Below are 23,661 nucleotides of genomic sequence, written 5' to 3'. Positions count from 1 at the left end.
ATGGCCCTCGACCACAGAACTGTGCCCTCGACCACCCGACTCTCGACAAACGAATCTACACTCAGCAAAAAAGAACGTAAACACTTTTTCAACTTTACATTTCTCTTAGATTTCCCCCCCCCCTAAATGTTTATGGAATATATACCATATGAAAGGTAATTTCATTGGCTATCATCGTGATAGGTCAATGAAAATGGAAACTTTACGCATGAGTGAACACCGTTGTTTTTCTCTTCAAAGGCACAAAAGTAAAAATTGCAAAAATGAACAAGTTGTCATTAATGCGTAAATGCTCTTCCACGAAACAATAAGAACAAAAGATAAATTTAACACAATTAAAAAAAAAATGAATTCAGTTGTAAAAATATACCTATAATCTCTAAAATATCTTTGAAGCCAAAAATATCAATAAAGGCTAAAAATAATGAAGGAAAATTAAGCTTTCTCTCAAATCCAAATTCAAATGAAATGAGAGAAGAAGCATATAGGCCTATATTGAAAACATGGTAGGATTTTGATTTGACTTCTCAAATTAGGAAAATCGTAAATTATATTTGGTTCTTCAATTTGTCTCATGAATTCTTTAATAACTATATTGAATGAATGAAACAAAGATATTCTGTTCATTTAATAATCTTTGTGCCCTTACTCCCTATATCATTTGAAGTTTGAGTTGTCATAAAATTCTTAAGTTTCCCACTTCGATTTTGTTTGAGGTTACAGAGAGATAAAGAGAACGAAAACTTATTTTTTTGCTATTTCATTCATGTCTCTTATTGTATTAAACGGTTTTTGTTATCATTGTTATTTTAAAGGCCGTTCAAGATTTGTAAATGAAAGACAATATAAATTATGTAAATTTTTGCAATTTTTACTTTTGTGCCTTGGAGGACAAAAATGGATGTGTTCACCCATGTATACAGTTTCGCTTCATATTGACCTACTAGGTTAATATCGAATTAAATTACCTTTAATATGGCATATAATACATCGATTTTCATCAAAATCTTCTAAGAAAAGTATGAACTCGAAAAAGTGTCTTTTTTTTACTGAGTGTATATGATATGGTGACTGCCCTGCTCAATGACATTCGACATAATTGTAGTTTTTTGTCCTTTCTCCCTCTTTTCTGCTTCTTTATGCTTGCATCTTGATCTTATTTTTGCTTCTTTTTCTTTTTCGTACTTCCTGATCCTTTTCCTTTATATTCTCTTGTCTTTTTCCTTCTTAATTGTTCTTCATTATAGGAGCATTGCCTCCTTAAAATGCAGTTTTCTTGAGTCATATTTTGTAACATAAAAGAACAGGCTTAATTTGTTGTTGTTGTTAATTGTTACCTGAAAGAATCTTAATACACATAACGATCATAATAACAGCAATAATAACATACAATCATTTTGTTTATGCGGTGAAATGTATCTTCACATGTTTATCAGGACCAGAGGGGGTGGGGACAGCCGATTGTATAATCATGGCAAAATGAATGATTTTTATCAAATTTTATGTCAACATGTCTTCAACTGATTTCCACTTTTGTGTCATCAGTTGAGTCTTCTATCTGAATTGAGGTGAATATTCACAACATACAGCATGTTATTGTCTATGATAGGTATTCATGTTCCTTATCCCCAAACGGAGAAATGGTTTGATTAAAACTTCTCTGATTCAAAATATTACTTTATTCTCATTTGCTGTTTTTTTTTAACTTATCAAAACTTCCTCACTTTCATGTCATTAAAATGATTCTTATAGGTCTAATCAAATTTTGACTCTCTAAATATGAATAAATAGATAAATATATTTATATCAACTAATGTAATTCCCCCTTAATCAAAATAGTTTAACTTTTGAATAAATGCATTTTAAGCAAAATATTTTGGAAATTAATTGAATAAATCTCTCGTGAAAACTCCTCAATGACGAAACAAATCTTTCCCATTATCAGACAGAAGTTAGTAAACGCGTGTAGAAATGTCCCCGCCAAATTATTTTGCTCAAAAACTTTTTTTGCTAAAAAGTTATGATATTTTCATGATATTGCATAAGGGGGAAGTAATACTTGTTTTTTTTTTGTGTTATTTGTTTATGTGATTATGTATGAATAGTTTCATCGCGAAACAATATCTAGGTAGATAGAGCAAAACAAAACAACTTTTTTCAGTGGTGTAAAATAATAATAATAATAATAATGATAATAATAGTAATAATGGTAGTAGTAGTAATAATAATAATAATAATAATAATAATAATAATAATAATAATAGCAACAATGATAATAATGGAGTGTTTTTATTTCATTCTTCCTAAAGGGATACTGTGTAGCTCGTGGCGGTATCTCACTTGTTGAATAACAAAAATATTCTTGAAGTCATCATAAAAACATCCTAGGTCAATATTTTCTTTATTTTTACCAAGTTTAATTTGAAATAGCCCTATCTCAAATTGACAAGAATGGAGTCAAGTCGTTTAGCAAGCAATCCCTTCATTCATTTATTGTAATACTATGTGTCTGTGTGTGTGTGTGTGTGTGTGTGTGTGTGCGTGTGGTTATTTTGTGCTTGTACGGGGGGGGGGAGGGGTGGTTGATAGGTTAGATGGAAAAAAAAATGATGAGTTTTGTTCGGTTAAGTAAAGAATGCTTTTTTATATGTTTTAGGAACTGCTGTATTCTCAAAAGAGTGTAAGAGAATTTATATAATGAAGTGGATATTGAGCAATCTGATCAAGTTGATCAAGATTTTTTTTCCCTTTAAGAGTTAAACTTTATCTGATATATTTATGTATATAGTGCGTGCTCTGCCAAAAAAAAAAGAAAAAAAAAAGGAAGTTAAGTGAAAAAGTGATTGAGTAGCACACATTTCTTAGTCGGTGTGTGAGTGATAAGGCACATTCGGATTGGCTTGATTAGGCTGATCAAAATAGCTTTTTCTGAGAATTATGTAGATTTTTATGTCATTTCCCTTATAAAAACAGGGTATGATTTGGTAAAAAGAATCAAATATATTGTACTGCATGTTTGAAAAATGATTTAGCAGCACAAGAAAGAAGAATACAGCTGCTTTCTTCTTTTGTTGGTGGATGTATTAATTTTATTGTTAATATGGATTTCACATTGAATGAAACTCAAATAAAAGAATATTATAAAAAAAAAAGTGTGTGTATGTGTGCGTGTGTACTCATTTGTGATTTATCAGCAAAAGCGAGCACACTTTACAGGCCATACGCTCCTGTTGACTTTAATATAGAAATGTCCTGATCAGTACATAGGTAGTTGCCAAATTAGCATAACTCATCTTAGCATCATTTCTTGCTCTCTCTCTCTCTCTCTCTCTATCTATCTTTTGTTGCTACATACTTCTAGCATCAAACCTCGTTTTTTTTTTTCGATTTTGCAATGTTCATCATCTGCTTTGTTTCACAAGGTCATGAAAGAATGTATTCTCAAAAAATAATCTACCATCGGTTATTTCAGAGTCAAGTTGTTTGCTTATTGTTATCAACAATTCGACATGGAAATGTATCACGCTTGTTGATACAAAAGGTATACAATTGAGTTAAAGATGTATATAACATTATGTGTAATGAAAATTGTTGAAATTGTACGACATATAGTCATGTTGTGTATCATGTTATGTGTATAGGCCTTCATGTATTATAATGTTTGATGATAACGCTGAAAATAAGGAGCTGCAAAGCAATGCCATATCACCAACAACATACAGAGAATAGATAAAATCAAATGAAATGAAAAAACAACAGCATAATCGCTTCTTTTGAAATTAAAAGAAAAAGTCACAGATGATCTTAACGACAATGAAACCATATAATCTGCACATCGATTAGTATATCAGAAATCACACACATTTATTCAAACACCTTATTACGCACACAATCATTGTGTATCACTAGATGTTATCATTTTAGATTAGATTAAAATTTTGGTATGAAAAATACACTTCTTACAAATCAACTAATATCACCGGGAGTTGTGATTATTTGCAAATAATTAACGATTGAGATGCACTGCACAGGAAGACACTATTCATTAAAAAAAAAATGGTAGATTTCCTCTTTTATTTGAGTTGGGTTGGACAGAGTCACCATTTAGCAAAATATCAACAAAATAGTTTGCCTTTGTTGACTTCAGAACGTTAACGGCATAATGTTCATTGATAAAGTAGGACGGAACAAAAAATAATGAATTGCTTTATTTGCTCCTCCCTGAATACACAACTAAAATTGTTTGGTGACGACCTAAAATGCCAAGGGACAGACAACGCATGATATCTCAAGTCCTATTGCATTGTTTTATACAAAATTCGCGACATAAACAGAGCTCAGCCCAGAATTTGAAAGTGAAATCTTGGAACGGGTGACCAGTTCTTGATAAACGTTCAAAGTATTATACTGCGTTGCAAATGACACTGTCTTCCAAATGACTCCAATGACCGACGCACAAACGAGAACTTAAGGGAGTTTTGGAGGTCTTTTAAATTCTTGCATCTTCTTATAAGCATTTTCCCCCTAGAGGCACCGCAGATCTTGCTTATCATTCATGTAGCCATACATACGTGCCATTCTTGAACCATTAAGTGGTGAAACGTGCACTTCCATGATAGTCCTTATAATATCAAAAAGCTTCTAATGATGAAAACATTATGGTTGAAGAAAAAAAAAGTGTCAGCAAATGATATACTGACGGAAATGCAGCACCCACAATATTTCGTCCGTGTTTGATTGCGAACCTGGAAGCTGTCTATATTGGAGCAGCAATGGGCACAAAATAAGTGGATGCTATACATTTTTCTTTCTTCATATAGAAATACAAACCCAATCGAGAGGAAGATACACGTGAAATAACACATATCCTTTTACGAATTAATAAGATTACGCACATGCTGAACAGAAAAGATGCCATAATTCACACTATAACACGTCTGGGCTGATAATAACAAAAAGATTCCACCCACCCGTTGTTTCTGTTAAATTTTGCTAAAATTATTGTCAAAAATTCTGAAATACTCCCTTGAAAAGGAAAAACAAAATGAAGATTTCGAGAGAAGACAGTTGCTCCGTCTAGGGTACACTATCTGGCACCCCGCCCCTCCTCATCCACACACGCTGTCACACAAATGATAAACTCGAACATGAAACACGATATCAGTGATATTTCTATTATCGACGCACAGATATCAAAGTGAAGTTTTTTCTTGTATTGCTGTACGGTGGAGAAATAAATGAAGCATACAACACAGAAATAATGTTTATATGTCATAAATTGACCAATCCCTAGCAGGGTGAGAGCATAATGTGACTGTGGATATTATGCGTCGACGAGCATGCACTGTTTGTGTATCTACGTGTCATATCCTTTCACGGTATTTTTGAAGAAAGGTGGATGGCGAATCTTCACAAGTTCGCCGCACAGAATAGAGATAAAACCCTTGGTGGCATCAGTATATCGTGCTCTTATATGGGAAGCTATCATGTCCTTCATCGTACATTCGGAATTTCCGAAGAAACTCCTTTGCTTCCTGCACGCCGTCCAGGAACCGCTTCTCCATCTCCTCCTTGCGCGGCGGATAGAGTCCGTCACCGAGCCGGAACATGTGCTGAGGCTGGGCCTGGTGGTTCTCTCGGCTGATGTCGCGCAGACCGAGTGTGAGGTTGTCCGGCGTCTTGGCGTATCCGGCCGCCTTGTTCGGCGCCACCATGATCACGTGACCCGCTGGTGGGAAGGCGCAATCGGCGCCATCCCGAGGTGTACCAGACAGCGCTGTGACATCGATGTAATACTGCCCGTTAAAAAAAGTAGCAAAATGACGCTGAAATGACGTTGATGCAAAACGATCTTTATCACCTGATGGTGATGTGTTATGACACCAGTACTCCATCACTATCTGTTCATACACCCCACAAAAACAACAACAGCAGCAACAACAACAACAACAAAAACACACACACATGCACACATGCACACTTAAACACATGATGCATTGCAAAATGATGCGAGAGATCGCTTACACTCTTTGCTTTGTCAGTTTGTGGAGATTATTTTGAAAAGTCTAATAATATCATACCAGTTTGTGATGGCTCAAATTGAAGTTACTTCAATACGTTATTCTTCCTCTGCTTATATTGGTTCTGAAGGGCCTAATTTTGCATATTGATATTACGAACTTCCTGTGATTTTTAAGGTTTGAAAATGCAAAGTAATAGCAGACGACTCGAGATTTCATATTCACCTTTCCCATGATCTGCGGCGGGGTCGAAGATGGCAATGACGGGTAAAAGACAGCTGCCACCAACGTCTGGAAGGATGAAGTATAATAATAGAAAATGAGCTTAGCAAAGACAAAATAATATGTCACATTAGCTTCAAGACGACACAGTTTCACTCTCTGATTATACATAATGCATAGAGACCTCCATTGTCTTTATGATAATTACATTTATATACAAATTGGGGTTGAGTTTTACCGCAGAATCAAACATTCATAAATCTGAATTTATTGACAATCAAACAGAACAAGAATGTGATAGCCTACAGATAACAATGGGAAAATTTTGGTCCACATACCTCAATCAACGCAGCCTTAGTTGAGAATTCTGTGACAACGTGCTTCTGCCCGAATTTGAAATCCTTCCCAGCAAGCCTCACGATATCCGTTTTGACGGGCGGTCTGAGAGGCTGAAGTTCCTGCTCCAGGGTCTCATCTCTTCTGCGCATGTGCACGGGAATGTCGTCTGTCGTCACGAGCTCTTGCAGTGGGACATGGAGTCGATTTGAGCAGACCGTATGGCAGTCCTCCTTTAAAGGAAAAGTGCAGCGACATCTGGTGATTGGTTATGCTAGAAATTCGACATAAGTTGCCATTTAGTCTGCAACGGATATAGTATGATTTGCTGAATCAAAAAACGACCTCTTTGTAAATTAGCTATTCCGATCTGAGAGTATAAGAAAGGTTGAAATAATGATATTATAACAGTGGTGATATAGTGGTCTTATTGATGTAAGGTAGAATCTTCAGCGAGGATCCAGCCATTTTCATTTTCCAGCCTTGTCTCGTAACATTTTAAACATCAGAGTAAAAAGTGATTTTACTGTGGGCAAAAAGAAAAATTATTCACTTTTAGAATAACCCCCCCCCAAAAAAAAAAAACAAAAACAAACAAACAAACCGAAAACACATATTGCATTGTGGCTATCATGTCCGATTTAATCATTGGCCCATGCATCACGTGGACATGTTTACAGCATGTGTGATAATGCATGATTTCTTACCAACACAATTAAGCAAACATGACATTCAGATGAATTTGGAAAATATCAAACCATGGACTTAGGTTCTACATATTTTTTTATCAACCGCATGGACAGTTTCGAGAGTACAGTGTTAAACCTTACCTTTAATATTGTGTACAATATGTGACGTAGTTCCTGCATCAGGTCAAACCCAGGGGTCATTGCACCCTGGGGAAGACTGTGGATACGGGTTGACAGCGATGTTACAGCTTCGAAGTATTGCTGCAAAAACAAAGACAGAAATAAGAACACATCATCTCACAACACGAGTCAAAATTGAAAAAAAAAAATCATTCCATGGAATTGTTGATCATCTTTCGTTTGGTATACATAGGAAAGATTCATTTGCATTTCCATGAGCATGACTTTATACGTCTCGGAATTCTCATTCCCCGCGGACACATAATCACGCAAACACTTGGCAAGTGCCACTTTTCTAGGATATGGAACTGAAAACATGCAACCATAGCATGAGTAAATATCATCCTGGAAAGATAACCTTTCAACCTTGACAACTTGTCCTTTAACTTACTCTATCATGTTATGCTGCATTTTATTGTATTTAAAAGGATCAGAAATTTAATTACGTAGAATTTCCACTGAAACAAAATCAACTTTAGACAAATACTGAAGCCAATCAACCAGAACAAAATCAATTACAAAGTTTTTAACTTTTGAAGCTTTTTTTTTTTTGCGTGTTTAGCATGATATAACAATATCCTGATAACGTCCTTAACCTTAACGTCCTTAAACTGTAAATTTAGACCCATTGATATTGCTTCTCAATCCCCTTACTGGTTTGTGTATATGAATATCATGAATGTAATTGCTTTGAGCTAATGATAATGTAGGCATGTTTTGTTTGGTGTTTTTTTTTATAACGAGAGAGAGAAGTAAGTACCCCCAAACGACGCCAAACGATTACTATAGAATCAATATCTAGCGCAACAATCTTTTAATGTACTATGCGCCGCTAAGTCTAAGGATTCTGCATACTGTGATGTATGATGTAAGTATGCGTGCGTGTACGTATGTTTGAATGAATCTATTATTATTATACATGCGCTTGTAATGAAATAATAATGTATGTGTATCACAATGATTTGAATAATGAATAATTTGCCAGTAGTTCATGAATTACTGCGATTTACGCTTATTGTATGATTGGTAGGCCTCCATGCATTTTCCCAATGTATAAATATTTTTGACCGCTTTTTTTTTTTTATAACGTTATGTTCACTTTGTAATAAATACAGAAATAAGACTAAATCAAACAATCACCAAGAGACGTTCCGGTGCGGAAACCATGATGGCAGCAGCGATCACCCCGGCCGAGACTCCCCCGTAGCTGGCCACCTCGTTGACCACTCGTTTGCCGTGGTCGAGAATGCACACGGCCGTGCCGATGTCGTACAGACCCAAGAAGGAATTCCCCGAAAAGCACAGTCGATACGGGCCACGTTCCATGGTGGGTTGGATGGATCTAGTTCTGCGATTCACAATTCAGGTGGTAAAGTTTTTATTGTTTGAGGTATCGGGACAAATTGATGAAAAAGAACACACTTTATATACAAAAGAAGAAAAAACAGGTTCAACCTTTACTGGTACAAATTTTCACTTTTAAGACCCGTTTATCACAATGGGGTCATCTTTGAGGTGCAACTTTGCACATTCCTGTCCTGAAAGGTACAAAGTTGCACTTGTAAAAATTCTCTCAATGTGACAATGGTGTAAAGATGCAAAGTTGAACTTATTTTTCTTATAGAGTGCAGAAAGGCCTACAGTGCTAATCCCCTCTTGAGACGTATTCATTCATACAATATTATATTGTCCAGAAGCAGACTGATGTTGATACTTTTCTTTAAAAGCTATGACAAAAATATGGAGAACATTACAGCACAAGATCAGGGATATCAAATTTGAAGTATATTGTTTGTTTTCTCCGGCTTTCTTCTTATAATCAACGGATAGCCTACCATTGGTAATTGCCTTATACCATTACAACCAAGCAAACCAGAATGTTTTTCTTAGAGAAAAAATAAAAAAATAATCTTGTATCTTATTTATTTTATCACAGTAATGTCATGGTTTTCATCAATGTTATCAGTATACTGTAGCAGTTATACAAGGAGGATGATGAAGCAATCCCAGTTGCATGGTTCTTACCTGCACCCCCAGGTTCATGGGCTTATTTTGTCAGCACGTAACGAGACTTTGAATGTTGCCTAAATTTTTTAATTTGTATACCTTTAATCGTCATGAAGTTATTCCCATCTTCTTAGTTTCCCTCTTTATTTTTCTTCCTTTCTCTCTTCTCTCTCATTTCCCTGTCCATGAATCCATTGAACGTGCATGCATAATACACTTTTTAAAAGAAAAATGATGTTTATATACGAAATTATGTCTATAAGTTGTCCCTACTTGACGTCCCAGTCAAGCTTTTTATAGCATCTGACAATCCAGACAAAATGTGATTATAACATATTCCATGTACAAACTATGTGCATGTTTGTATATAATGAATGTATGCGCATTTTGTGAATAAATCAAATCAAATCAAATCAAACGTATTGACAATTTATCACTGAAATTGTCATTAATTATTCTGTAGTAGGATCATCATAAAAATATATATATTAATGTATATTCTAATTTGCCATCCTCTGACTAATCTATCGTAACAACGTACATTATCAATTTTCCTTTAAGTGGTAGGCCTACATGTTGCCGTGACAGTAGACGAAAGGCTATGGGCCTACATAGATTGGAACTGATAGGTAATTGGTTTTAAGCGTGTATTGTGATTATAAGTGCACTCAGTAGCAGAAACACTTACAGGGAAACAATATCAGTTCCATTTTTTTTTTCTTAAAACAGTGGATCAGTAACTTCCAGCATGAAGCGAAATGGTATGATTTACAATTGTTCTTGTTTGCAAGGACTGGTGAATGGCCCATACATATGCATGCCTCTCTTGAAAGAAAATGTAATGATGATCTCGATAATAGATACTAGGAATTAGGGCCTACTATGTTCGTCACGTGCTTCTGATTATGAGTCACTCGGTCAATAAAATGGACACCGACATTTTCCATTTGCCTAGCAGTATACACTATCTTTATAGAGTATAAACACACTAAACACCACGTAAATTGATGTACACATACCTCGCGTTGAAAGAATATCTAAAACGCAGGTCAATCACAGTCCGCCAGTCACTATTCACTACCGCGTCGGTCTCCCGGGAAACGGACGCTATAGAATCATCCGTTGCTACGCCCGCGAACCTGAGCACCCGGGCGATATTATATCCTTTGTCATTGCACAATATTTCGCACTGTAGGAAGAAGATATACAAACACGACGAACTATCTCACATACTATATCCGCGCGGGCCTTCTGATTTATATTTGCAGCGACAGCTTTAGACGAGCACGGTCAATATTTGTATAATCACCTGTTGCCCTTTAGTCAAAGGATTATGTGGTCGCCATGTATATATCGAAATGAAATATCTGTCCTCAATTATATAGTGTTATACCAATGTGAACGATGACATTCTACACCGACTGCCAGAGTGAAACTCCTGGTCCTGGGATGTTGCCGGAGGGTTCGGGGCTCGTTCGAGTCGGTTGCCGTGATTTTGCCTCACCGTGTCTGAACCGAGATAGCTTTGATCCATGCATGATTGACGCTGCGTTGCGTGCGGCATTAAAGGAGGGATATAGGTGTCAAAATACACTCACTTATAGTATTTTCTTCTGCTCGTGGAACGTCCATTAAATAGGCTCTCGTTTCAAGTCTCACAAGTTAAAAAACTCACAGGTTAAAAGACAGTCAAAACAAAACATCATTGAAGGGTATTTATGGAGATGGAGATTGGAAAAAAACCCACCAAAACTTTAGAGCTCGATATTTGCCACGCTGAAAACTATGACACCTAATCACACTTTTCCCTACACTTATGAATATTTCAGTTTCACCCTTATCCATTTTTATATTCTCACCTTCGTTCGAGAGCATATAGGTATCTTTCGTACTTCGATACCCCCCCCCAAAAAAAAAACCCAAACAAAACAAAACAAAACAAAACATGTCTTTGAAGATTTTGAAATCGTTATAATCGACCACCGTATGTGAAATTGTGTATGTTTGCATTTTTAAAGTCTCTTTTTTTTTTCAAAGAGCCTTATGCGAAGTGAAAAAGGCTGAATTCACACTATATTCGATTGTTTGTTTCAAAAGAAGAAATACACACTATTATATACTATTCAGTCTTTGTTTACTCTTAATAAAATATTCAATGCCTCTCATTTGCTATTAGTGCTTGAGGGAAGTCTGAATTTTCCACGGCATGATCACAATAACACCTTTTCTGCTCAAAACTCTCCTCAATGCTGGGTAATATTGAGGAATTCGACCTTTAAGCCTATATGAAACCTCAGCGCAGCACCGCGACCTATTGACACAGAGCAGACGTAGAACCAACAGAGGCACACAGATATACACAAAGGCATGGCGTCCATAACATCGAAAAAGAGAAGGGAGTGGGGGGGGGGGGGGAGGGGAGAACGAAAATGGAAGACAATTGTAAACGGCACAGCTCAAACAGAACTCACCTCCAAATCTCTTTCTTTAGCTTCTCTCTAAAATCACAACCAGCTCTTTCTTTGTTCGATTTTATGTATCTGTTCAAGGAGCGAACAAACAGACAAGCAAGGTACCCCTTCGGTTTATACCCTATTCATGAGGCTTACCCAACGGAACCACCGTACAAGCCTTGTAGCACAGTAATTAGACGCTCCGTTTCCTTTAGGCATAGGAGGCCAGAGAAAATTACTATTAAAATAATACACCACTACCTGTTTATCGGATCACATAAGTTTGATAACCCAGCATTTACGCTCAAGATGTCATGTAGGATATACAAATTCATGCAAGTATTCAGAACTTTTATTGAGCCCAAAGTTCGTGTGTAAATCGATAGCACTTCTCGTGAAAGCTGCTCTGGCTATATGCAGTTATTATGTTTTTTTTTTTTTTCACGTCATGTTTTACATACAGGGAGCAGTAGTTTGAAACATTATTGTGACATAATCATAGAGCCACTGGGTCTGCAAGATCTCAAACAGTGTCGTGAATAGCATGTTGCGTTATAAACGTTACATGTTCATAATAATTATATATTTGAAGGGTTTGTTTGCAAAAATCTATAAGTCCATATTTGCCAAATGGAGATATTTGCGATTAAAGGTTAAAAAAAATAAAGAGAATAACAAGAAAATTTGTGATTCTTTTGACCATAACTTCCAAAATGTACATTTATATGTAGTGACCAATATATCATTTAAAAGGTATTATTTTGTACTTTATTACAGAGACCGTACTTCAAAATCTTCAAAAATGGACTTATCGGTTTTTGCAAACAAACTCTTCATATTTTTCAGAGATCTCATATAACCCATGACTACATAGATTTTGGATACAATACCTACTGGATTATTGATTTATCTAACAATCCATCTTATTTGTCCATTAATCTCTTATGTTCATCGGTATATTAATAGTCCATAATTATATTCATTTCTTTACAGTATTGTTAACACATGGCCCTATGGGTGCTGTGAGCATATCAGTCTTCTCTCAAGCCTGAGTCAATTAATCCTCTGAGTGCCACAATAATCTCCTATCCATTGGTTTGCATAGTGAAATTTATGCACATTTGACTCATTGGCAGAGAGCGGGGTTAAAGAGACAAATTAATGATCACAGATTCTTGTTCAGGGATGTTATATACGTCTGGGATTTGTACCAGGATTTTGTTCGCCCTGATAGCAGCAGTTCCATGCTCAAGTTGCCACATTCTTTGATTTCATAAGCGCCTGCTGGCAATTATGTGATTTGTACAACTCATTTCTTAACGCCAGTTCAATTAAGAGCTTATGGAATTGTTTGCTGTCTAGACGAGTTTTGATGTTGAAATGTCCGAATACGCATACTGAATATGTGAAAGCTGTATTAAAGAGAGTTGAATCTTTCAATGTGATATATTTTGCGCACGAATTTAAATGTGTTTGCATGAAATGTAATGGATTGCAATAAATCATTTTTTCTTCAATCAAACCAAGATTCAGTGTCGAAAACTTAGCCAAAACAGAGAAACAATGAGAAATCATGATACAATTGAAAGTCGACAGATAATGCTTTGTAATCGAATATGGCATTAACACTCTTGTTGTCTCTGTCAAACTGATGTATAGGAAAGACAAGAAAAGAAATGCACACTTTCTTCTCATCGTACAACAGCAACCAGATTGAAAAAAAGATACCTTTGCTATTGATACAAAGACATTTCAAAATTATGTCTGCCATTTCCTGAGTTAGCTATGGTGATTTTATGTACTAGATCTTTCTCATCATCTTTGTCAGAGTTATTAACTTCGAAAATGCATCTTCATGATGAAAATGCATAAAACTTTTATTCAGCTTTTGTTTGTTATATTGATAGTAGTTAAATGCAAACTTTCTTTTCTACCAAAGCTGTGAATGGTCGGATGTTTGACAAATATAAAATCGAAATGCAACAATGGCAACTCGGACAAAAAGATGAAAATAATAATCTTGTAGTGTTACGTCATGTGGGACAAGGAAAATGAGACAAAATTGAACAAAACAGAGAAAGACAGGGAGAGAGAGAAAGAGAGAGAGAGGAAGACAGAGAAAGAAAGGGAATAATAGTATTATTATGATCATAATGAAATCATCATCACATAAATGTATTAGAGAGAAAAACATTGTTGTAAACAGATAGAATGATAGATAGATATTGAAATTGGCAGAGATAGAGACAGACAGACAAACAAAAAGACACAGACAGAGAGATAGATATTTATTTTTAAAAAGTTAAGAGTGAATGAGAGAGGGCATTAAACAGGGGGTCCGTTTCATGAACTCATCACATTAAAGTCTTTAACATAAATCTTACATGTCTTACGTAGAATGGCCAAAGTCGCTCATAGTAGGTATAAGAGACTCTCAGAGAGAAGTAAAACCCATTTTATAAAGTCTTCCGTCTTTCATATGACTTTCATGAAACGGACACAGGGAGTGAATAAAACAGGAAAAGGGAGAGGCCTCATACTGAACTTTTTTTTTTCAGATAGCAAGCTTGATATGGACACTTCAAACCAGCGCGCAGCGGTTGGCAATATCTTCATTCATTAACACGTATTGACTTGATATTGGAGTATCATTGCAGCTGGCTAAGATGTAAAAACCAACGTATTGTGAATCGATGTAATGATGAAGAGAAGATCTAATAGCAAGCCTTGGACGAGCAGGTGTCTTTTTTTTTATATGCTCCTTGATCCTCCCCGTTCTCTGTTGTGATTTAATAGGTCAACCGCTCTCCAGGGACAAACGATCCGAGTTGTGTGCCAGGTTATGGCGGGTCTTCGGCGTGTGCCGTTGCTAAGGAGACGCAACGCATTCCGAGCGAGGCAGCACGTAACCTGGATTGATCCCTTGTTCGGGACGATCTAGCCTAGTCTGTCAATTCAGTCAATTTTTATCTGGATAGGGCAGCCAGTGGGAAGTCAGTTCTATATTAGCATACCAGGAAGGTGAGTTGTCTCACACAGACAAACGCATCCCTTTTCATACTAAATTTCATTGTTTAGTGTCTGTGTTCTTCGAGGCATAATTTTGTATCCTTATTGCGTTTTATATCCTTACAGCGTTAAAGGCATAAAGGTAGTTCAAGATAGCACGTGGAGCGTTTGAAATGCATTAGTGGGATGTCTTGGACGGAAATGGTCTCACCAGGGCTCATCATTCATGATTTCGGTGTAGGTCTATCAAAGTCGACGTAGAGGCACATTCTTGAAAGGAAGCTACATTACTTTTATGTATTGAAGATAACTTATAAGCAGAACGATCAAGGAATGCAAAAAACAAAACAAAACCAACTTTATGCACTTATTTTCCTTCTAGTTTTCCAAAAAAAAAATCTTGTGAGCAACTCTGATATACTGCTGCATGTATATGTTGAGCGGGAGCTCCATCAACAGAATATATTTTATTGGTATAACAAATTGGTGCTGTCGTTGTTTTATTCCAGCATTCCATGTCTTACAAGCTTGGCTTTTTAGTAGAACACTGTTTTCCATCGTTATGATTATTTACTATTTTTGTTGCCATGACAAAGTGCATTGTTTCTGTTTTTATGTCATCATTCGTGCTTATACTTTACATTGTATTTGAAAAAAAAGTCCTTATCAGGCGAATGAAAGAGAAATCTACAACTTGTACCATTTTGAATCATGTTGTCTTTTTCTTTTTTGATGATGGAAGTAAATAAACTATTGAATTAAAAAAAATAAATTGAACTCTCTTCCAACAATTTCATGCTCCAACAAGTAGTTAAGAAAACTTACATTGTACAAAATGGGTCTGTACTATCAGACTAGGGACAGAAAGCGTCGTGAGAATAGGAGGGTGGGGTGGCAGCTTCGACGATTCTTTCCAATATGCTCTGAATGCTGAGGGATGAGTGTTTTTGCAGTGTACAATAGAAATACAACTTGCCCCCGGCTATGCGGATCCCCCAAACAGTATTTACACATTCAGCTTAGCACTCGACTTCAAAATAACGCCATTTGTCCCCCTCGCCTTCATTGCCACTCGGACTCCCAGATCGAGGGGTGAGCGATACTGCTAAGAAGTGTTCCATCAAAAGAATTATTTCCTCAACGGTCTTGTGCAGATATTAGGCATATATACAACATACATTTTCAACCTTTCAGGTTCAGGATGTGTGGTTTATTGACACCTCATTCGTGATGCGTGTGTAGGTACGCACATGGTGAAAATATCGCAATCGTGCAATCGTTTTTCTCGCCAATGCTCGCGACTAGGAACTTCTGTGAATGGGTCGACTGCGACCATATTATAGTGTGAGAGAATAAAACTGCAGGGAACACCAGAGCACCGACCTTTGGAACGAACTCAAACAAGACAGGCTCATCTCTTGGTCTCCTTGAATGACGCACGGAATAGAAGAGTAGCAGCTCTAAGGTTTCTTTTTCAAAAGACGGGCACTACGGTGAGGTAAGAAGTGAATGTGCAGGATTTTACGACTTTACGCGGTGGATTTCAATAATGTTGTCATAATTATCATAAACAGCTCCGACGCGTGGAAATAAAGTTTGCAAAACTTGTCATGGGGGGGGGGGAGATTCCGCAGCACTGTTCCCATTAAAAACGTGTGTCATTGCAGTATTACGTAACATATAAGGTGGAGTTGTGGATCTAGATGTCTTAATGGTGTTTGATTTGTAGAAAATTAGTGTTCAAGGTTATCACTCTCCACGAAACCCACGCCTTGCTCACAGATGTGCACGTTGAATTATTGCATTGCTTTAAATTGTAGAACATTTAATAACTTATAAAACAAGCAACAACACAGGGCCTACAGTAAGGACAAGAAAGGCGTGAGGGCTATTAATTGCTACATAATGTATACGCACTATAATATTTCACAGTCAAACCAAGTTTTATAATTTTTGGAAGGTTTTACGTAATGATCTTGGGATCATTCCACTATCATGCTATAGGGGTGTTTTGTATTTACATGTGTTTTTTATATTTTTCCCATCTTTACCTGGTGTACAGTATTACTTTTTTTTTTACTATCTAACCGGGAATGATATTTTGAAAAGGGAACAAAACAGACCTTCACAAATTTAATCCACTGCCGATGTCAAACTTGTGTGTTGTAAATCATTTTTGTCTAGTCGAGGCGAAACTTCGAAATAATAATTATGCTCCAATCGTTTGGTTTGTTACAAATATCATATATTTTCAGTCAAGATGCTACAGTGGTTTCTGTATTGTCCGTTCTTTTTCTGAGTTGATGTACACACGATGTCTACCTTCATCATCCTATATTGCATTACTTGATACAAAGATGACATCTATGGGTTGATATTATAGAACAAACTGTTGAGCGCATCAGACTTATACCATCACGGTAAAAGATACTGAGAAACTGGACGTAACCGCATCCGTTTCGAATGTCGACCGTTTGAATGACGTATCGACCGTCTCGCCAAACGATCAGCCGGATGATGGTTTAATTGTGTAGATTCAGGGCTTATCAAGACGGAGAAACTGACGAAAGGTACAATTCGAAAAGAGCCGTCATCACTTTCTTATCGCTCCATCTCGGATATCAAAACCGTGGCAGGGGACACTGTGCAGTAATAAAAGAACAAAAGCTGAAGTCAGCAGACTAAAGGAGTGTGAAGCGATTACTACCGAATATTGGTCGATAATATCGATTAAAATCCCGACCGGAGTGGTCTGCGAGAAAATGGCTATTATGTCGGCGCCATGCTTACCAAGGTCGCACGGTGTATTTCGAGATGTTGTGATAGATCCGTAAAGGGTATATCACATGCAGTGATGATGAACACTCCTTAATGTTACCTCAACGTATTATAGGGTAGGGCAACCAAATTGTGATTTCAAAATGATCTTCGCCTTGTTGAAAGCTTTGATTACTGCTCGGCGAGTGTGTACTCGTGGACAAAATGCTTTTAGATGGTATAGAAACCTTACAGTCCTCTAGATACCGGTGTACGGGTGACAAAAACGAGGGTACATGGCGATCCTGGGGTATCAAGAATTGACCTTCTGGGCCCTGTTGCATGAAAAGATGCAATCAAACATAAAAACAGGTAATCAAACATAAGTCTGGTACCAGCCAATCAAAACCGAGTATTCAGAGACTTATGTTTGATTTTCTGACTTATGAGCGATCTCAACTTTTATGTAACAGGGCCAAGGGAGAATATTGCGTGCACTGAAGTCAAGAGGCCACCTTGGTTTAATGAAAATCTTGGCTATTCCATTTCATTGTACTTTCAAACACACAATGAATGACACACACACACACACACACAAAATGTGAGGAAAACGCCATTGAAATTATATGTCTCGTTTCCCTTAGTCGGTACGTTGCAATTTTTGTTGTTAACTTATGCTTGTATTTCGCGGTCTTCGTTGAAAATTATTTCGTCTTTGCCACATCGATATCTTAATCCCCTTCCCCCGAATGTTTCGTTGCGATGTCACAATAATTATTCTCTTCCATTTTCGTCCATGTTTTCATCCCCAATGAAAGTAACAATTTTGCTTCCTATAACAATTTTAACGTTTGTATAGGAAGGGCATTATGACGTCACATATCAACCCGCCGTTCAACCTCTCCTTCACCGAAGCTTCGTTCTTCGGCCTTGGCAACCTGGGCGTGGCGCAGTGCCTCCTTGATCACGGCACGCCCATCCTATCGCAGATGCAGGCAGTGGGCGGAGCCTCGTCGAGCGCCGTCGTTGCCGCTGTCATGGCAACAGCTCCCAAGAAACTGGCAGTAAGTGATATCTAAACTTTCAGAATCATGCGGCATCTCATGAAAAGGCGATAGATCAGATTATGGATTAGTTGGTCGATACCGGATTGATGTTTTGTAGTTTACAAGCGACTCCCGTTATAACGGCGTCCTCGGGACCGGCAGTTTCTTTCGTTATATCAAAATTTCGTTATAACCGAACAGTAACCTACAGTATACAAAATTACATAGATGATGATTTGGGGACCTGCATTTTTTACTTTGGTGTTATACAGTTCATTATAACGGGAGTGCACTAATTGATAAGTTATTTTCATGATAGGCCATGCAATCGTTGAGAAACCGACCGGTGAAGAATTTGACCCCAAAATCATTCCGAGGCAGAAACGGCCTCTATCTTCACACCAGTACTCTAATAGAATTTACACTAAACTTAAATGTATTTACTCTCGCTTCCACGCAGGAGTTACTTTACGGACTCTACGAGATCGTCGACGAGATCTCGCCGCTCCCATTCGGCGCCATCACGCCCGGTTTCGATTTCATCGGTCGTCTGCGGGCTCTCCTCGAGCGCCTCCTGCCGCCCAATGCGCACGAACTCGCTTCTAACAAACTCTTTGTCAAAGCCACGGGGCTCATGATGGCAGACAAGTTTAGCCCCCTCACCGTTCACGACGTCGACCAGGGAACAAGCTCGTGTATACGAACCAAAGGGCCGAAAATCTTCGAGGTTGGCCATCGTGCATGGACACTCGGTCACGAGATGCAAATATCGAACTTTGAAAGTCGGGAGGACCTCGTGGAAGTATGTTGATTTCTTGTTTGTGACATTGTGCCTAGTAGACATATGAAACTTGAACATAATCTCTTGATGTTCGTGTTTTTAAACTCGTCCAAGTTATTGCAATTGATTGACAAAATGCCCTACATCGACGTAAATAGTCACTGCATCAATCAGTGTTTAGGAGTAACCATGAAAAAAACCAAACAAACAAAACAAACAAAAACAAAATCATGGGTATACAACACTCTGACATGCGGAAATCGAACCTCCGGTCTCCTTTGCCGAGGGTAGCGTTGAAGTGTAAGCGATGATTCTAACAGAAATGATCGATGCGACTGAAATAATATGTCGAACTTCATAATAATGTTTTCCAGGAGGTATCTTTTGTCGGTACCCCCATAATACCAGAAATCAGCCGGCAAGAAATACAGCATAACAAGATGAAGTGAAAAGTTTCGCTATATTCTGTAGCCAAGAGGGTAACCAAGGTACTTGTCTAAATAATAAAAAGACCGGTGCATCCAGAAAAAAAATGTAATATCAGCACTTCTTCTCGCTACAAAGTTCTCTGCCCATTTCCATGATACTGTTCTCCGTCATCACCTTTACACTTCATTTCCTTCTGGTCTTTTATCCTGTAATCATTTCCTATTAAAGATCTAAGATTTCATCACGTTCAGCTCTTCCTTCGTTTCCATACAGTCGCCTCAGTTCCTCCCCCTCTCTCTCTTCCTCTCTCTCTTCTCTTCGTCTTTTTCTGTTGTTCCTCTTATCCGCCATATTCATAAGTCTTCTTCTATCACCTTTGTTTTCTACAGTTTTTGCAACGTATCTTAATTTTCCCCCTTCTTTGCAGACTATTCTTGGTAGCATTTTCGTTCCCTGGTTCCCAGACTGGACACCACCCTCGTGCAATGGAAAGGTATGAAAGAAAAATACAACTAGAATGAACATTTGCAACTGATTGACAAATTGCCCTACATCGACGTAAATAAGCACTGAATTGATCAGTGTTTTAGTAGTAGCCATGATAAAAAATCATGGGCGTACATACTCGAGTAGGATTCGAACCTAAGTCCTCCTGATCACCGGACAGGCGTCATCTCCACTAGACCACCGAGCTCGACGAGCTTTTACGTCGATGTAGGGCAATTTGTCAATCAGTTGCAATGAAAACATCTCGACGGAAGAATTTCATGAATTTGAATAGAATGAACCTGTTTATTAACCTCCGCCGAAGAGGTTAATATAATGTTTTTGTCGGCCATGTCTGCTACCCCTCAAAGAACGCCCAAGATTATAATTACATTGTATGTCAAAAGACACAGCGCAACCTGTTCCCTAACACTACGAGTTTTGATCTGGATACCGGGAACATTTTACATTATCTGATCCGGAATGGTCAGGTTCCTCAAATATCTTGCCACTATAGTTGTACGACATCAATTGAGAAGGTGCTTTGGTATAAGGTCTGTGCTTTTCTCGCTCTTTGTAGTCTTGTCTTTTTATTGTCACAAAACATTTTCTATAACTAATTCACATAATAGGCCTAATGATTATGGTCATGATAGTAATGGTGATTGATATCAACCATGTCATATTTTGATGATTTAAGAAGTTATTGGTCATAGTGCTAATTCTGTGAGTTTTGGTATCACCAGGAATATTTTGTTATTGCGAGATCATAATCAATTATTGTCTGTGACTTTTGTTCAGCCGTTGTTGCAGCGCTTATCATATCCAATTTGTTTGTTTGTTTGTTTGTTTGTTTGTTTGTTTTTATAGTATCTCGGCGATGTAACACTATCCCGAAAGGAAAACTTCACCGGTGACGTCACTTTCAATTTCCCGGCGGGAAGTCTCATAAAAATCTCTCCGAACCCGAAAAACCGACTGAGCATGCGCGACAAGATCGCCTGCGGTTGGGTCGATACCAGCGGTCAGCGATTCGATATCAGCGCCTTGCAAATGTATCGTATCGGCGACGGACTCTACCCGCCGCCCAAGGCGTACATGGAGACGTACTTTGCCGACGGCTACGAAGACGCCACGAAATTCCTCAAGTTTTACCACATTTACGAGGCGAATAACAAGGGCTACGAACCCAGGCAGGATTCATATGCAGCTGTACACTCAGTGGAAGATTTGCGATAGGACAAATTAGACACCACACAACGACAGAGAAGACGTTTTCGTTACAGGGTAGAGCAACCAAAATTTAGTTGATTAATCGGTACAGAAAGCAAAAAGTTTGATTTTTACCAGACCGTGAAATGAGGGAATGAATTGGCCGATGCTATGACCTGTGCCTTCTGACTTACGATATGTATAAGGAAGAGAAGTTGTGTAGAACAATATAAATGATTTGTTATTATGAACATGAGAAAGTGATTTAAGGCGGAATGTCGAAGAAATCAATTGATAGTTTGATACCCCTGCGAGACTGGCCGACTTGGACCACAATGAATGTACAACGTAATGCTAGGCAGATGGATGTGTTCCCGGAAATGTGACGAGGAGGAAAAAAAAAAAAGGACTTGAAGAAAGAGAAGAAAGAAACAGGAAACTCTATCGACTTACTGATCGAGTCACTTAACCCAATCCCTACGGGAACCTGTCGGCCTGTGTATTAAATCTATGGGATTTCAGAATTCGGCATGGAACAGGTTAATAAAAGAGTGTGTGTGTGAAACGCTCGAAGCCTGATGAGATAGACGTATATATCTTATGGAAGGACAGAAGAACTATTACACGGTTAAAGGTTTACGGTTTTAAGCGCGCGATCTCACCATTCACTTCGTACGAGGATTGCATTTTGCCAGAATCATTATAAGCTGGTGAAAGACACCTTTCTGTATGCATCTGGGCCCCATTATTCATTGATAAAAAACAGATGATAGCACGCCTTGCTAGAATAGCACTTGTCATGGTAACGACAAGAACCCAGCTTCCTGATTGGCTGTTGCTATTGGAAGTTGTCATTCCAGCAAGAGTTGCTATCCTACAGCATCCTTTATGAAACGGGGCCCTGAACAGCTGGCAGTAACTGTTTCAGACTGCATACGTGAACAAGACACCAGTAAAGATGGAGATCCTGAATTGAGACGAGTGTAATAGACGATATTTACCTTCACTGTCGTGCCCTCCGTCCAGAATTTAATGGTATTTCGTCAAACATGACATTGTGTCAGCATTAATTTTGTTCACACTATAGTTACATTGTATAACGTGTACCGCCTACTTGTCGAGGCAGAGATCTTGAGCCCCCCCCCCACCAAAAAACAAAAAACAAAACAAAACCACACCTTTATTTCTCTTTCCTTGGATTCCACTCTGTAATATCAAAGTTTGTGTATGGAGTGGCTTTCTATTTGACTATCTCCCATCTAGATTCCCATGCTATATAATCATAAACTGTATTAATTCATATTCATTCAATAATTACATGATACAGATTTTTTGAAACGTAAGTGATGATATAACAGGGTCAATAGTCACATCATGTCAATTTTGTTTGTCTTCCACGACCCAACATTACACAATGAAAAATACTGATTTTTCTTTATTAGTTCCATGGCTTTATCGCTCTTATAGATAGCAGAAGAAATAGAAAGTGATAATACTTAGCTTATAAGTCTTTCGCCATTTTACCTTTACAGTGAAGTTGATACGTTATCATTATCTATAGGAAGTAAAGGGAGCAAACACAAAGAATGCAGTTGTAAACATGTGCAATCCTATTTCGTCTGCCTTTTGATTTCTTTTAACTCATTTTTTAGACATGATGGTATATAAGATCTACAGGCAAGTTCGAAGACTGCATGATAAATCAAATCAAAATTGGCCAATCAGTTGTGAAAGTGCCACAAAAGTGAATACATTTTCATCACACCTTAGATTGCGAACACAACACCAAGAGGTGTTTTCCATCTGGTCCTTGCAAGACTTACTATAGTAGTAGTCGAACGTTTATGTGAACTTTAAAGCTGCAAAGTCCTTTTTATGCTGCAAAATTATCTTTGCCTTAATGCAGTGGACTCCAGTTATAAAGAAGTCATCGGGACCGGCAGTTTTCTTTCGTTATATCGAAATTTTGTCAAAACAGAACAAATAAACAATAAGAATACATAGAGTGGGTAATGTTGCGGCCTAAATATTTAC

The 23,661-nt window shown here is 37.7% G+C and overlaps 2 protein-coding genes across 2 annotated transcripts; one reads left to right on the top strand and one right to left on the bottom strand.

The window, feature by feature from the left end:
* Positions 1-5,453: 5,453 nt before the first annotated feature.
* LOC140236231 (patatin-like phospholipase domain-containing protein 4) lies at positions 5,454-10,581 on the bottom strand. The gene is made up of 6 exons (XM_072316196.1): positions 10,474-10,581; positions 8,588-8,795; positions 7,409-7,528; positions 6,581-6,811; positions 6,246-6,311; positions 5,454-5,795 (listed from the first exon to the last, which is right to left on the bottom strand). The coding sequence occupies exons 2-6, from the start codon at positions 8,771-8,773 to the stop codon at positions 5,454-5,456; spliced, it is 945 nt and encodes a 314-aa protein (XP_072172297.1). The 5' UTR covers positions 8,774-8,795; positions 10,474-10,581.
* Positions 10,582-18,542: 7,961 nt separating this feature from the next.
* On the top strand, positions 18,543-22,361 carry LOC140236179 (patatin-like phospholipase domain-containing protein 4). The gene is made up of 4 exons (XM_072316145.1): positions 18,543-18,737; positions 19,180-19,521; positions 20,357-20,422; positions 21,286-22,361. The coding sequence occupies exons 1-4, from the start codon at positions 18,543-18,545 to the stop codon at positions 21,652-21,654; spliced, it is 972 nt and encodes a 323-aa protein (XP_072172246.1). The 3' UTR covers positions 21,655-22,361.
* The last annotated feature ends 1,300 nt before the right edge of the window (positions 22,362-23,661 follow it).

The sequence above is a fragment of the Diadema setosum genome, chromosome 12 (assembly GCF_964275005.1).
Source record: "Diadema setosum chromosome 12, eeDiaSeto1, whole genome shotgun sequence".
NCBI lineage: Eukaryota > Metazoa > Echinodermata > Echinoidea > Diadematoida > Diadematidae > Diadema > Diadema setosum.
This window is presented reverse-complemented; position numbering and strand designations above follow the sequence as displayed.

Excerpts from the sequence above, each read along its gene's own strand:
- LOC140236231 (XM_072316196.1), bottom strand. The coding sequence starts at position 8,773 with ATGGAACGTGGCCCGTATCGACTGTGCTTTTCGGGGAATTCCTTCTTG. Across the intron at positions 6,312-6,580 it reads CTAAGGCTGCGTTGATTGAG|ACGTTGGTGGCAGCTGTCTT; the intron begins GTATGTGGACCA and ends TCATCCTTCCAG. Across the intron at positions 5,796-6,245 it reads CGCCGCAGATCATGGGAAAG|TATTACATCGATGTCACAGC; the intron begins GTGAATATGAAA and ends TTTAACGGGCAG.
- LOC140236179 (XM_072316145.1), top strand. The coding sequence starts at position 18,543 with ATGACGTCACATATCAACCCGCCGTTCAACCTCTCCTTCACCGAAGCT. Across the intron at positions 18,738-19,179 it reads CAGCTCCCAAGAAACTGGCA|GAGTTACTTTACGGACTCTA; the intron begins GTAAGTGATATC and ends GCTTCCACGCAG. Across the intron at positions 20,423-21,285 it reads CACCCTCGTGCAATGGAAAG|TATCTCGGCGATGTAACACT; the intron begins GTATGAAAGAAA and ends TTGTTTTTATAG.